Below are 15,773 nucleotides of genomic sequence, written 5' to 3'. Positions count from 1 at the left end.
CACACTCATGTGTTTGAACACTCGCTTTCCAACTGATGTCACTGTTTTGGAAGGTTGTAGAATGTTGAGGAGGTGGAGTCGGAGTCACAATAGAAGAAGTGGGTTTCCCAGCCTGCCTCGACTGTCTGTGCTCTGTTTCCTGAATAGGACACAATATGATCAGCTGGCACCAATGTCTTCCCCACCGTGACGAACTATGTCTCCTAAACTACGAGGCAAAATGAATCCTTCCAGTCTTCCTTATACTGATTTTTTTTTTTAATCACAACAACAAGAAAAGTAATGAACACACACTTTACAGATGAGAAAACTAAGATGTGAAGAACAGATTAAAGGTTTACCTCAGGATCAGGTTTGTCTAAGTCAGGTGCGTGTTCTGAAACACTGCCCTGCATGTGCAGATTGTTCAGGTCTTTCCTGCGGCATGCACCTAATTACGCGCTCTCCGCCTTATAATTAATTCAACTCTTTATGGTCCAAAATAACACACCTGCCACTTTCCTACTTCTCCCACCACAGTCAAGTGCAATTTTTTTTTTCTCTGCACACTCTGTAGATGTGGATTTGACTTAAACTTTTTCCACAAAGGGTAGGCTACCCTCATGCATTACATATTGCCGCTCTTGGTCAGCCTGGGAAAGACGGTAAGAGGATGACAGGAGGATGTGACTAACGTTTATGGATGTGTGGTGAGCATGTTGTCCCTAGATAGGAACCCTCTGGAGCAAAACCACACTCCAGAGATAACTACCATCCAGGCTTCTTAAAGTCCTTACTATAGCATCATTGCTGAAACTTGTATGAGTCAAAATGAGCTCGTAATGGTGTAGGGGAAGAAAAGCCCTCTACTCCTTCAGATTTACTGGCTGGGGACCGGAATGAAATTGACAAATAATCCATTACAGGGGAAAGTGCAAACACACTTGATAAGTGTTACTGAATATGTTTTATGGGTAGGGCTTCAAATAAAAGAAGTGGTTAGATTTGGGGCTTGCATACTTAGTTGGGGGGGCAGAGACAAAGAAAAGGCTCCAGCGATGGACAGATTGGCTTTTAGGAGGGGATGTTTGTTATAATGTTTGCCTCTGCAATCATGAGTGATCTTCTGTGAAGACTGGGACTCTCAGAGAAAAAAAAATATGGTAGTCTCGTCTCCCAGAAGTTGCGTGGTTATGCAGATGAGGGAAATTTCTAGAAGGAGTTTGTCTCGTCTGTTTAGTCTCAAATGTCTCCAGCTTAAGCTAACTTTATACTACTCTGGGGTTCCAAGTGTGTCCCCACAGTAGAGAAGCTCCATGTCAAGAGCAGTCACTGTAAAGGACCCGAGTGGCTTGTCTCTCTCTCCTCACTGCTGGGCTGTCCTGCAGCTGCATGGGAAGACAAGCACACTTCTTCTATCTTCTTGGCAAGGTTGTATGATTACTCCCCAGCAGCTAGGCATATCAGCTAATTACTCTCAACAAGAATGGTTTGGTTATGCCAAAATCAAATTCAACTTCTTTCTTATTTGCTAGAATTCAAACCCACGGTCTTGTGCATCTTAAGTATGTACTCTACAGCTAAGCCATGTACCTCTGGCGCCCGGCATTTCTATTGGCCAATCTTTAGTATCTTTTCATAGAAAAAAAAAACTTCAAAGATTATTTTTTAATTATCAATCAATAGATCAAATCTGACATTTCCAGGGAGTACATTTTAATCCATTCTCCTTCCAGAAGGGCCACAGACTATGTATGGTATTGCTAAAAGCCAAAATATTCACTAACATCTGCTATTGTTTGGGTTCTCAATGACCCATGTGGCTCCTGTATGGGAAGGTATTGTTACTTTTTAAGGGTGGAACCTATCAGACAGTGTACCAGGATTTCTTTTTTGGGCCATTAACCAGCTCCCGAATCATGACATGGAGACTTATTATTAATTTTGAATGCTTGGCCTTAGTTTAGCTCTTATTTTAATCTGTTTATCTCCATTTTGCCTCGGGGCTTTCCTTTTTCCTTTATTTCTTTCTGTATGTCTTACTTTCCTGATGTCTCCATGCTAGCTGGTGGCTGCCTGGCTTCTGGCCCCGAGCATGTTCCTCTCTTTCTCCTTCATTCTCTTCTCTCTAACCTAGGTTCCTCCTCCTATTTATTCTCTCTACCTGCCAGCCCCGCCTAGCTGTCTCCTGCCTAGCGATTGGCCATTCGGCTCTTTATTAGACCAATCAGGTGCCTTAGGCAGGCAAGGTGAAACAGGAACACATCTTCACATAATTAAACAAAGGCAGCAGAAACAAATGTAACACACCTTCTTCACATAGTTAAAGTCATATTCCGCAGCATAGACAAATGTAACACATCTTTGCCTAGTCAAAATAATATTCCACAACAAGATGGTCTTTAGGTCACTGAAGCCATGGTGTAGAAGAGGATTGTGGGACCTTCATCTGTCTCTCCCTCCATTTCCTGTTGATGAAGAGAGTGGTTGTTCTGCTATGTGCTGCCAACATGCTGTGGCGCCTCACGCCTCACCACAGGCCCAAACGAACCTTTTTTCTCTGTGAATGAATGATCTTTGTGAATGAATGATCTCAAGTACTTTGATGTAGTTGTTAAATGTTTTGTGCATAGGGCCTCAAATAAAAGAAGTGGTTAGATTTTGGGGCATGAATACTTACTGGTGGCAGAGAAAAGGCTCCAGGGATGGACAGATTGGCTTTTTAGGAGGGGAAGTTTGTGATAATATTTGCCTCTTCAAGAGTGAGTGATCCTCTGTAAAGACTGGGACTCTCAGAGAAGAAAGTATGGTAGCCTCATATCCCAGAAGTTATGTAATTATGCAGTTGAGGGAAATTTCTAGAAGGAATTTGTCTTGTCTGTTTAGCTTCAAATGTCTTCAACTTAAGCTAACTTTCTACCACCTCCAGGGTTCCACGTTCCTCACACCGAACCACAATAAAGCTGTGCGTGTGTGCACACGTGCTCATGTGTGTTATGTGTGGAGGTCAAGGGTGTGTGCATGTGCTCATGTGTGTTATGTGTGGGGGTCAAAGGACGACCTCAGGTAGCCTTCTTCAGTAGCCATCGATCTTTTTGCTTTTTTCCTTGAGACAGCTCTCTCATTGGCCTGTAGCTTACCCATAGACTGGGCTGGCTGACCAGCGAACCCCTGGAATCTGCCTGTTTGGGCCTCCCTTGTGCTGGGATTACAAATGCAAGTCACCATGGCCAGAACTTTTTCCATGGATGCTAAGGATCAAACTCAGGTCCTTAGGCCCACGGGTTGTATTTCATTTAAATACTTGTTCACACATTTAAGACCTATGTAGAAAACTTTCTAAGACTGACCAAACCCTCCTCAACACACACACACACACACACACACACACACACACACACACACACACACACAAAGTTAAGCTGTCAAAGAACACATAAGTAGCTTTCCTGGTGGCTTTTCATTTTGTTACCTCCAGGGCAAGGGCACAGAGTACCCATGCTCCAGCTTTAGGGTTTCAGTCCGGAGCAGCCAAAGTCAGCAGCCAGGCTGACGCTGATCCAGTATTGTGAAAACACTGTTTCACTCAGTTCGTTCTCAGGTGTGATACACCATACACTGCAACGCTTTTCAGTCCTGCAGGTCTGAGACTTTGGACTCAGTGTGGTAAGATGCCCTCCAGTGATTTCAGCATTAGCTTTGAGAAACTGTGATCCCGGCCCTTCAAAACGCAGCGCATTTGCTCATTTAGGTGAATGGACACACAAAAATACTTCTTCTTTTAGGTCAGTCCTAACAAAACACCAGAGTCTCTTGTTTCCTTTTCTTATGGAGTAGCAGCTGGGTGGCTAGCCTGTCTGTCCTCAGCACCCTTGAGTCCCAGGAGGCTCAGAGATGAGTTTAATTTAAACACGGTGGCTTTTCTTGGAGAAGGCGTTATTTTCCCCATTCTAATCGTATCGCTCTTGTTCTGTTACTGTCAGATTAAGGATTTTATTTCATTCACATCTTCTGTTTGTATCATCCATTTCAGGTTTTTTTTGAAACTAGGTCATGTTATAAATAATAAATAAGATTTAAAGCAGGCCTAGATTGTACCTGTTCAGAAGGGCTCAAGTTATGGAATCCTCATACATATATATATATAATATATATATACATACACATATATATGCACACACACATATATGTATATAAATATATGGGCTTTATTTTGTTTTGGTGTTTTGTTTTTGTTTTTTTGTTTTTGTTTTTGTTTTGTTTTGTTTTGTTTTGTTTTCGTGTTCTTTGGTCATGTAACCACATCAGGGCCCTGGCATGTGGGGCTTACGTTACGTCATGCTTGTGGAACTGTTTTGATCAAAGTCATGACGAAACGTTTAGACTTTAAAATTTTCCCCCAAAGTGTGGAAATGTCTCTAATGATACGATATGCTATGAGTAAGGCTTGGTGGTGTATAATAATAAACGTAATATGTAAACATTGTACGTCTCCCACAGCTTGAGAGGACTGGGGTTGGCAATGCCTACCGTTCAAGAGTGGAGTGTGCACATGGTATCGCAGGGCCATACGTTCAGGACCCAGTGCCGAAGGGTGGGGTGGGGTGAGGGGGTTTATTAAGATCAGCTCCAAATACACAAGACTGAAAAGGCAAGGCAAGAGGAGTGTGTCTAGCAGAAGGGTGACTTATTGCCCTGCTAAAATGGGTCAAAACCTTAATGTTGTAGCTGCTTCCATGATGAGAAAAATCCTATGCTCAACCAATTGTAAAGGACTTCTGGTGATCTAGAGGGGCCTCTGTTCCTCTGTATCTGTAGGATATCGCAGAGAAAGCTCTTTTAAGTGGGTCATCTTGCCTCTTGGTTGGTACAGTTTCCATAATACCATATTCGTCAATGATGATGATATTCAACCTATGGTATGCGTGTAGTATTTGTGCACGTGAGTGCATGTGCGCATGTGTGTATGTGCGTATGGAGGCCAGAGGTGGATGTCAGGTGTCTTTCACTCTTGCTAGTTACCTTATCTTATTTCTGCCTCTGAAACTCGTGAGGTTGTGACTGGCCTCAGACTCACAGAGATGGCCCCCATTCTGCCTCTGGAAGGCTGGGATTAAAGGCGTGCATCATGCAGGGCTGTCTTATCTTTTGAGACAGCATCTCTAACCGAACCCAGAGCTCACTGATTGACTAGATTGGCTGCCTGATGAGCCCCAGGGATCCACTTATCTCCACCCTAGAGATGTACACAGCTAAGTTCAGCTTTTACGCAGGTGCTGGGGACATGGATGAGACCCTCATTATTACACATGGGGCACTTTCCCAACTGAGACGTCTCCCGACTCCCCATTGAGATTTGATAAGAACAGATTAAATTGAAGAGATTTCTTATTTATTTATTTATTTATTTATTTAAAATCACTATCTCCCCCCTACCCCACCCCCTTCTGGCCAACAGAACAAGTACTGTGGGCTGTAAGTTTTCCTAGTTGATGAGACAAAGTCAGAGGGAATAGTTTTTCTGTATTTAAGAGGATGTGTCCCAAATCTCTGTGGTTTTATCTCATTTGATTGGAATTGGGGCTGGCCTAGGAGGCATCCTTCTTGGTTCTCACAGGAGAACTGAGGGCCTCCCATGGCAAATTCCACTCCATAGTCTGTATTTCCAACCCTTAGCCTCTGGCCCTGCCCCGTACATGTCTGCCCTGTCCTGGATCTCTGTCTTTTCCTGTGAGGGTACATAGTAAAGCACTCAGAAAGCAGTACACCTGCTCCATCGAATCCTGTGGAAGCTGAGAAAGTCACCTGGACCTAAGTCTCAGTTAGCGTGGGATAGTCTGAGAAGTGCTAACTCTGGAACATTCTGCGTTCTTTCGTGATTAGATCTCTACCTCATGCTTCTTGCACAAGGATAAATAGAATTACCCCAGAGTTTCTACAAGACTTCTGGGCCCCACAACTTCAGATTCTGAGAGAACTGAATAGGGGATGGAAACAAGTACCACTTGAATCTAAAGCTGCCTTCAAGGTAAAAAAGTAACACAGATCTTTAAAAAAAAAAATCACACAGATATGCTTTCAAATTATTATGCCCTCACTTTAAATTGTGTGAGCTCAAACCAACTAATGCCTTCCGTTGCTCCTTTTAAAATGTTTCTAACACAGTTGCTTTGAGGATGTCCTGCCGTAGTACCCGACAGGTGGCATGTGCTTAGTAAACACTAAATGTAAGAAAACAGCCAACAAAAGTGTCACTATTATCACAGTGTCCTTCAAAGCTACACTCAGGCCTTCCCCAAGGTCACCCATTATGTTTATTCTTTTAGGATGAAGAACCTATCTCACTCAGTTCCCATTATAATTCCCACATCTTCCAAAAGGACCCTCAGGTACAGAGTAATCATGTCTGGCTTTTTTTGTCTACGGTCCTCTTTATTTCTACCTTATAACCATGTGAAAAAGTGAATTCTAAGCCAAATAGTTTTTGGCCCACGAATCCAGAGGAAATAAATAACTGAAGCAGGGGAGTACCTTCAATTACAATACTATGAACCCAGTTGAAATGAGAGAAACTTAGGCTAGAGGAAGCAATTTAAAAGTGATCTCAGTGAATCATAACCAAGTGACTAGTGACCTGAGAAATGAGTTTTTCCTATCTGAGGAGATTGTGGGGCATCTTAGAGCTGTCTGAAGTAGAAACAGACATGCATGGTTTTTTTTTTTTTTTTTTTTTTTTTTTTGGTTTTTCGAGACAGGGTTTCTCTGTGTAGCTTTGTGCCTCTCCTGGAACTCACTTGGTAGCCCAGGCTGGCCTCGAACTCACAGAGATCCACCTGGCTCTGCCTCCCGAGTGCTGGGATTAAAGGCGTGCGCCACCACCGCCCGGCAACATGCATGGTTTTTAAGGAAATGTGTATGGTAATTTTTTTTCTACCTCTAAAAAAGGATTTGTTGAAGCAGTTCAAATTCAGCTCAAATGAGTCATTTTATTTTGTCGCTTAAAGCTTTAAAACGCTAAGTATTCCCCAGGAACAAGGAGATAGAACTCTAGAGAGTTTCTGAGGAAGACAAGCTTCCGGATCCACCAATTTCCGGTTGCTTCCTTCTCTCCTGCCTGTTTCCTTCACATTTTATCCAACACACATTCTTCAAACTGTGTATCAGGTGGTACGTATGGTATGTATGGCAGTTCCGGCATCCCTTGTAGGATCTGTTTCACTGGCTATTTGTTCAATATTATGATAAAGGCATTCAGTAATATCCTGAATAATGACTGGAGGAAGAATACCAAAGAAGATCTACACGAAGCATCTTACCAGAAAATTAGTTACCAAAGCACATTACTTACGCAAATTACACATGCAGTTACTATAGAAATAGAAATCTAGATCACCTTTCTTCTCCTTTTCTTTTTTTTTCATTGGTATCAAGTTTTTTCATTGCTGTTTATCTGACCCTTTTGATGACGAATCTAAAACTCCTCTTTTTGGTTGTTGTTGTTTTTTGTTTGTTTTTTTTTTTTTCAAGACAGGATTTTACTGTGTAACCCTGACTGTCCTGGATCTTGCTCTGTAGACCAGGTTGGTCTCAAACTCACAGAGATCCATCTGCTTCTGTCTCCCAAGTGCTGGGATTAAAGTCATGTGCCACCTCCACCTGGCTAGAACTCCTCTTTGTATCAATAGTTTTAAAGGCATAGAATAGTGTTTTCCAGAAAGAGCATCCTGGGAGACAGGTTAGACCTCTTAGGTAGGGTCGTCTGTCCACTGTGGGCACTTGTAGCTGGGAAGAGCACGGTGGCTGTGTTGACATTGAAGACTTCAAAGGCTCTAAAAGTGACTCTGTCTTGTGCCTCAGCTATGTGGGGGCCTTGGCCTCTACTCCTTCAGACTTAGTCATAAAGTTTCTTTAGAGATGACGAAGATAATAAGGCTGCAACACAATCAAGTTCTTCAGCAGCAGCAGCAGCAGCAGCAGCAGCAGCAGCAGCAGCAGCAGCAGCAGCAAGTTATTTAATAACAAAAGCACGTAGAATGACAGACCACAAAGTCACAGTCCTGTTGCATCTTACAGCAGAAAAAAAAAATAATTGAACTTAAATGAATGGCAGCCCAGGTCTTGAAGACCATGGGTTGCATTAAGAGTAATTGGCCTCGTTGCTGCAGTGATTCTGCATTCACTTAATATAAATTTTCATTGAAATGCCAAGTAGGATCTCACTTTATGTGCAAAAATTGAAATTATGCACCCAAGAAGAAAAGCACAAGGATTTTCAGTCATTTCAAATCCATCCTGCACAGCTGTTTTTGCTGATGCTGTATGGCAACTTCACTATACAGAAAAGAGAAATACCCAGTGTCCTTTATCAGCCTTCTGGGAAATAATGAAAGCTGCTAATACTAATGAAAGCTCCCAGGAGTACACTTCCCTGTTAAAGGAACTGCCCTTGGGCTCTGGGGCCTTTGATGTTGTTGGGGATAGTGGGACAATGTATTTTGCAACATTTTTATTCTTTTCTGGAGGAAGTATAAGTATATATCCTACAGTAGTGGGGTAACAGAGCAAGCCTTCCTGTGAATGAAATGCAAATATTTCATAAAATACAATCCTCTTGTATGAAAACTGAACTCCCAGACATCTGCCTAATTGCCAAGGGGTGGGCGAGCATGGTTTGTGGAGGTTATCTTATCTTTGCTTTCTACCAGAGACAAATGTAGGAATTGAAACAATATTCACACTGACAAGAGAGAAATCTATTACTGCTGCTTTGCAAGATCTGCTAAGAGAGCGGGCAGTGGCTCCAATGGATGATCAGTTTCGTATAGAAACATAGATGATGCGTTCAGTTCATCCGTTGCCTGCTTATTGTTTTATTTTGTTTATAAAGGTTTTATTAATTAAAAAAAAACTTTGGTTCATATAGCAAAGCTCAGTTGACCTAAGAACTACTAGGGGTACCGGCCTTTGCTGCTGTGATGTGATGTAGTGGTATTTCAGTGTGTTGGTCTGCATTCATGGTAATCTTGGGATGCATGTGGCCAACACTACAGGTTAGGCTTGCCTGTGGGCTATATATGTTCTGTTACCCTAACTTGAACAACAGCATGAAATCCCTCCGCCTCCCAAATTAAAATCACTTGGAATCCATCTAAATTCCAAGATGGAGTTTAGGTTTGTTGAAGAATACCCATCCATCAATGACATTTAGCCTCATCTATACTCATTGGCCAGTGAGGTTAAGAAAAGAAGAAAAAGGAAGCAATTTAGGGTGGAGGAAAATGATAGCCAAGTGATGCTCTACCTTTGACATTTTTGCAGCCTGCAAACGATATAATAAGTGATATGCAAATTTGCCCCAATTGCTTGATTTGAGAGCTCACAGCTTTCGGAAATGGGTTTGAAGCAGAAAGTATGGTGTCTCTAATCAGAGTCTTCACTTTTCAAGGGTTGATTATCCCCTTGGGCTGGAAAGCGAGTTTGTATGCAGGTTGTGGAGTGTTTGATGCTGTAATGAGAGTCTGACTGCTTTTCCTCCCCGTCTCCTCCACTCTCTCGCAGACCAGAGGACGTTCTCCTACACCGCACGCACGATGAGATTGTCCTGCTGCACTGCTTCCTCTGGCCAGTGGTGACGTTCGTGGTGGGCGTTCTCATTGTGGTCCTGACCATCTGTGCCAAGAGCCTGGCGGTCAAGGCAGAAGCCATGAAGAAGCGCAAGTTCTCCTAATGCTGGAGGAGGATTGTGGGGAAGCCAAGCGCAGAGGCTGCCCTGTCAGCAGCACTCGCCTGCCCTGCAGAGCCCACATTTGGTGGCGCAGGAGATGGAAGGGGCCACAGCAGGCCTCCACGAGGCCCCTTCTTCAGTGGCATCAGAAACAGGCACGGATGGAAGACTCGGGAACTCATCGCCTGCCTTCCGCGGGCTGTAGCAATGGCTAACGGGTCAAGCTCTTCTTAGCTATACGGAGTGACTAACTGTTGGGAAAACCCTCTGAGAAGTTGGTTTTCTTTGGAAAAGTAACCGTATCTTATTTGTATAGTGTAGTATACAAACCATTATGATTTCTGCTACTTACAGATATTAAAATACAGTGCTCTCTGTGCTCTTTTCTATTTTCTTTTTTATGCTTAGATCACCAGGGTATTTAAAGGGGCCTCAGGGTTTTCACTTGACTCTGCTAGATTTAACTTAGCATTCAAACCTGCAGGTGAAGATATCACCGCCCGTTTCCACTAGAAAATAGTATCTTGACTCCTACTTGAAAAAAGTAATGCTACAGTGGTGACTCGGCCTCTGGCCACTCTGGTTTTGTTTTTGTTTTTCCTTTGAAGACCAACAAAACATCCTCCACTGCCTGCCTTTGCGTGGCTATTACTATTTCTGGCCAGATGACTCTGTGAGAGAGAGACCTGATTCTGAAGAAGGCCTGTCTAAGCTCTGGGGACACAATTCTTATTCATCTGTTCATGCTATTTATTTATTCATTTATTTGAAGTGCTAGGCATCAAGACAGAGGCATTGCACATGCTAGACAACCCCTGGACCACTGAGCCAGAGTCCCAGCCTTCTTCATTTTTTTATTTTCCTTTTTGGCAGATTTTTATTTCTGTGCAGTAGAACATACATGACATGAAACACTCTTCAGTTTATAGTTGAACGCTGTTCCCCCCCCCCCCGCCCCAGTTTTTCTTTTTCCTGTTAGGACTGAAAACGAAGTCAGTTCGAGCATTTCATATTCCTTGCCCTGATGTTCTAGTGTCCAAGCGAGGTGATGACTGCAGTTGTTCAGTTTGTTCAGAGAGAGCTGTGGAGGCATCCTGGCTCCCCGCCACTGCTGCTGGGCTTTCAGTACCTTCAAAAGTGCATCCTGGCCAGCCATGGGTGGCACAGGTGGCCCTCTCTGTGTTCAAGGCCAGCCTGGTCTACACGGTGAGTTCCACGACAGCCAGAGGTACATGGTGACACCCTGTCTCATTTTTTTTTTTTAATGCATCAGAAACCGTCACCTTTGCATCTGTTCCTAGACTTGAATTCCAAACACCAACCACGAGTCGCAGCTGATATCAGACCCACCCTATTGGCCATCCAGAATCAGGCCTTCATTCAGATGAGATGCACATTTTCAGTGGAGGAACGGCTGACAGCATGGTGTTGGCCTTGGCTTTCTTCTCACTCTGCAGACACGTTGCCCTTAGAATAACATTGGAACTTAAGGACAGGCTCACCTTGGTTATCTCCTCGGGGGATTGAACACTTGAGTGAGTGATGACTCCCTCACGTGTGGTCCACACATCACTGTCTTCTTGACTTCAGAGTGGAAGCTATCAAGAGTACCCTAGTGCTCTGGAAGAACGTTGGAAGAATACAGTCATTTTTTTTTTTTTCTAATTCAGGTGTTCCAGGTTTCACTGTGAATAAGGCCCGGCATACACTATTTATGACATCCTTTGAGGCTGCTTCCGTGCCTTGACTTCCTTCCCAGTTTTCTCTTGCAGTATCCCTGTTGTCTTAGCAACACAGAACTATTCTGAAGCACCGGGTAACACGAAACCAGGAGTCAGAGAAAAATCATCATCTTGGCATCACACGGAGGGAGATGAAGTCTGTTTTATCCTCATCCAATTATCTATGATTAACTGACTATAGAGAACACACAAACCTTAAGAGCCCATGGACATATGTCTGTGTTGGAATAAAAGGAAACAACATGTTAATCAACCTGAGTTTTCATTTGTCAATTTGATGCTCATGATTTAGGTTAACTACATGCATCCATTTAGGCCCGAAGAATATACACACAACTGTATGCTGTCAGTTGGTTTTTGGAATAGAGGATAAGCACACTGAATCTGTGAAAGTCACATGTAATTTTTAGGTCTTGTTTACAGCCAGTTCAATGTGAGGCTTCTTATTTCTACTTGTTAAAAGTAAAGCCCAAAGGTAAAGCCTCTCAGCCTGGAGGGGGGGTTCATAAAAGATAAGCTTGAGTTCTTAATATTTGCTTGCATAAGTTGGAAAAAAGATAAGCTGCTGTAGTGCAGACCCCCAAATAGGATGGTTTATGTAAGATGCAAGTTTATTTCTTCCATGACGATCCAGAAGTTGTAGTTGATACGTAGAGAGTGGGTAGGCAAGATGTTTGAGACTGTCTACCTGTGCTTCTCTTAGGGTCAATGCTGTCTCAAAGAAGCGTGTGTATCTTCCAGCCTGGAAAAGAAAGGATGTTGGGAGAAAGCTATTGCCCTTACGGAATACAGCCATTCTCCATCACTTGTCCCCATCCGGCAGTCTCCAAGTATTTGCTACACAGCCTCCAGGAACCCTTGAGCCTGTTATCTGCAGATAGACACAAACCCTGCAGTGCTCCAGGGGGTGGGGGAGCTTCTATTACCAAAACAAAGAAAGAGGGGAACTAATACTAAAGGAAAAGTGAGCAAAAGATGGACAGATGGACCTGCAGAACGGGCATGGCAGGAAGCAAGGTCTTCCTGGTTACATCACTGATCTCTCTGCGACACACACTTCTAGTCTATTGTTTCTCTTACCCCTGTTTTGAGCCCTTGGAAATCCTTGCCAACATATCCCATGCAACTCTGAAAATTTGAGGGGGCATTCAGGTTATCTGCCACCTGTCTTCTGGTACAGATCTACAAAATAGTTTGCCTTGGGAATGAAGGGGGCTTCTCCAGGCCAGGCATATAGTTCACCTCACTGTAATAACTCAAACTCAACTCCTGATGTGCAGTCGCTAAATGCCTTTAAGCCTCACTTTACCCTCAACTACGTATTTGTGTTACAAGCTGTGGGAAGGCCAGTGGCTCTTCCATTGGCCCCCGTAGGAAGCTGAAATCACAAACACCCTTAGCCTGCCTGTAACAACTCTCACCCAAGTCCGACCTCATGTACAGTGAAAGCTAAGCCAGTGAAACCATTCCTGGACCTACTTGGGAGCCTGCTCTATGCCTGGAAAGTATATATATAGTATACACATATTAAAGCTTTCCATACTCTTGGTGTGGATGTGTGTGTCATTATCAACACCTTATTGCACCTTGGGTGGTGGCAGTGGCATTAAAAGGTGATCACAGCATAAAGACATAATTTCATTAAAACCATAGTTTGAGCAAGACTGAAGAGTAATCTCATCTTGTGCTGTTGGAATACAGAAGCAGTTGAACTGGAGGCCTAGGCAGAGACTCTACAAAAGCCATGCCCCCTACAGCTGTCTTCGTGTTTATTTTAATTTTCTCTCGTGCACTGTTTTTAATAGTGCCTGCTGGGGTTTGGATAGCATTTGGCCATCAGAGGTTCTTTCCATTATTTCATTTTCCTAAAATGAAAGTTAATTAAACTACCTTGCTTGAGTTAATGTAATGATTAGAATTGATTTAATTAGTATTTTCTTTAAAAAAAAAAAAAACACCAAGAGGATGGAGGGGGGAAAAAAGAGAAACTATTCTTCTGCCACAGTAAGAGAGTTGTAAGGGATGGGGTTTCCTCAGGCAGGATGGTGTTAGGGACAGCCAGCAGAGTTGGGGATATGTAAAGGACATACTTGATCTATAGGGCATTTTTTAAAGAAATAAGAAAGTCTATATCCAGAGTCCTCTATAACCTGCCACTTACTGCTGTATTCATGACAAGAAGATGGAACTAACCTAGATGACTATCAACAGATGAGTACATAATTAAAATACAGTGCATCCACACAGTGGAATTTCATTCATCTGAAGAGGAAAAATGGAAATCATGAAATATTCAGGGAAATGATAGATGATATTCAGTGATGTAACCCAAACATGTATTCTAGAATGTGATGAAATGCATTGGTTTTGTTTGTACGTATGTTTAGTGTCGTTTTTTAATTTTGTTTTGACGTTAGGTATCTTGCGTGGTTCAGGCTATCCTCATAATTGCTATGTAGCTGAGGCTGGCTTCAGATTTGTGATGCTCCTGCCTCCATCTCCCGGGTGCTAGGATTACAGACATCTACTGGCACACCCAGCTTTAGGACATGGAGATTTATAATCCTGTAGGAAATAAGAAGGGTGCCACTTTAGAAAAGATCACGGGTCCAGTGGCTTATTAGAACAGATGTCGCCTCTTGGGAGTCATTCTCTGAGAGGGGAAACAGAAGAGTGGATTCTGGACTTGGCGTCTGGTTTCTCCATGTTGCCGGTGTGTGGTCCTGGGCAAGTTAGCCTGTGTCTACAGATGCCTCAATTATGAAATGGTGCTGATGCTGAGGTACTGACAGTGGGTCATTAGTGAGGAGTAAAAGAGAGTGTAAGACTCAGCACACAGCCTTGTGGATGAACGCTAACCACCATGGTGATGATGGCTGCTGTTCGTGGTGGGTGGTGGTACAGCATGATTTCAATAAAAATGAAAAAATGGTCTCAAAACAGATTTTTTTTTGTCACAACATCCTGTGCTTTGGTCCTTTGATTCTTCTCCTTTCTTAGTCCCTACCAATGTAAAAGACCAGTACTGAGTTGTGTCCTTTTTTGAAGTTCTATCATTAGCTAGTTTTATTTCTAGAACTCTTAACTTTTAAAAAATTCACCTCTGATATCTATTTTTAAAAGAACAGATACTCCTAAATCCCCTACTTTGTTCAACACATTGATGTTATTGAAAAGTTCTGCTTCACCACACTTAGAAATTTCCAGAATTATGAAGAGGTAAGTCGTCTCTTCAATGAAGAGCAATTATCGGGATTCTTTCTTTTCTTCGACATGCAATCCAGAGAGCCCCCATCCACTTTGTCCATTCTTCATAGAACACTGCAAATGACTGAGGAACTTTTGCATGATTAATGCATCCCCTAAAAGAGGCAACGTTTCTGCATAAGTCCAAAATGTTTGGAATATATAAAACAATATTGGTGTCTCATTAGCAAGTCTCTGACCCAGGATAATGCTTACAAAGGGTTTTTCCTCTGTTTCCAAAACCACAGCTAATGTACTTGATGAATGCCACTGCCCAAGCACCACATGGTAGTTAGAAAAGCTCCAATTAGGTTCTAAACTTCCAAACCGCCTTTAGAAAAGATGATAAATTCAAACAAGACGACCCTTAGTCTATGGAGGAACTGGAGGTGTTTGAAGTTTGAGAGAAATGCTTTTCAATCTTGTAAAAGTCAGTGATAATTGAAGGTCAGAAATATAATAACCTCCAAGAGTTCTAGCACTTGTGGTCGTTGAGAGGCAGTGAGATTTAATGAGATAAACTCAAAGCAAGGAGGAGGCATGTTGACGTCAGACTGTGCCTAATTAAATGCCAGTTCTTGCTCAGAGCAAGTAAAAGTATCCCGTGTTTCAAAGTCACTGCCGAGGGCACGACACACAATTCCCTGCATCTGAAGGCGAATGCTGTTTCCACTTTGTCCAGTTCTACAAAGTCTATGAGTCACAGCACAGGACCTAAGTCACCTTTGGACGCTTGTTCCATTTAGTGAGCGGCAGTTGCTAGACTTGATTCTGCTCTAAGCTTAGGATGGCTAGCGGGGAAGCAGCCCTTGTGAGAAATACTTTGTACTTTAGATACATTAGCAAGACCAAGACTCCTGGTACAGTTCAGACTGGTATGGGGAGCCGGGCTTATTTACAGTCTTATAGCCTGATGCACTCAGGCAGACATTCTATAGCGATTGCGCACTAATCATCTTGGTGGTGATGGCATGGTGGTTAATGCTGAAGGTCAACTTCACAAGATCTACAGTCATCTAGGAGAGAAATCTCTGAGTGTATCTGTGAAAGAATTTCTAGATTAGGTTGACTGAGGTGGGAAG

At 42.9% G+C, this 15,773-nt stretch overlaps 1 protein-coding gene across 1 annotated transcript in view; it reads left to right on the top strand.

Annotated features, from left to right (window-relative positions):
- The window catches only part of Kcnmb4 (potassium calcium-activated channel subfamily M regulatory beta subunit 4), a 56,282-nt gene extending 46,202 nt beyond the window's left edge, over positions 1 to 10,080 (top strand). Inside the window, exon 3 of the mRNA XM_006988982.4 lies at positions 9,538 to 10,080. Within this exon, the coding sequence (XP_006989044.1) occupies positions 9,538 to 9,706 (169 nt within the window). The 3' untranslated portion in view covers positions 9,707 to 10,080. The remainder of the gene's footprint in view (positions 1 to 9,537) is intronic.
- Positions 10,081 to 15,773: the final 5,693 nt, after the last annotated feature.

The sequence above is a fragment of the Peromyscus maniculatus genome, chromosome 18 (genome assembly GCF_049852395.1).
Source record: "Peromyscus maniculatus bairdii isolate BWxNUB_F1_BW_parent chromosome 18, HU_Pman_BW_mat_3.1, whole genome shotgun sequence".
Taxonomy (NCBI): domain Eukaryota; kingdom Metazoa; phylum Chordata; class Mammalia; order Rodentia; family Cricetidae; genus Peromyscus; species Peromyscus maniculatus.
This window is presented reverse-complemented; position numbering and strand designations above follow the sequence as displayed.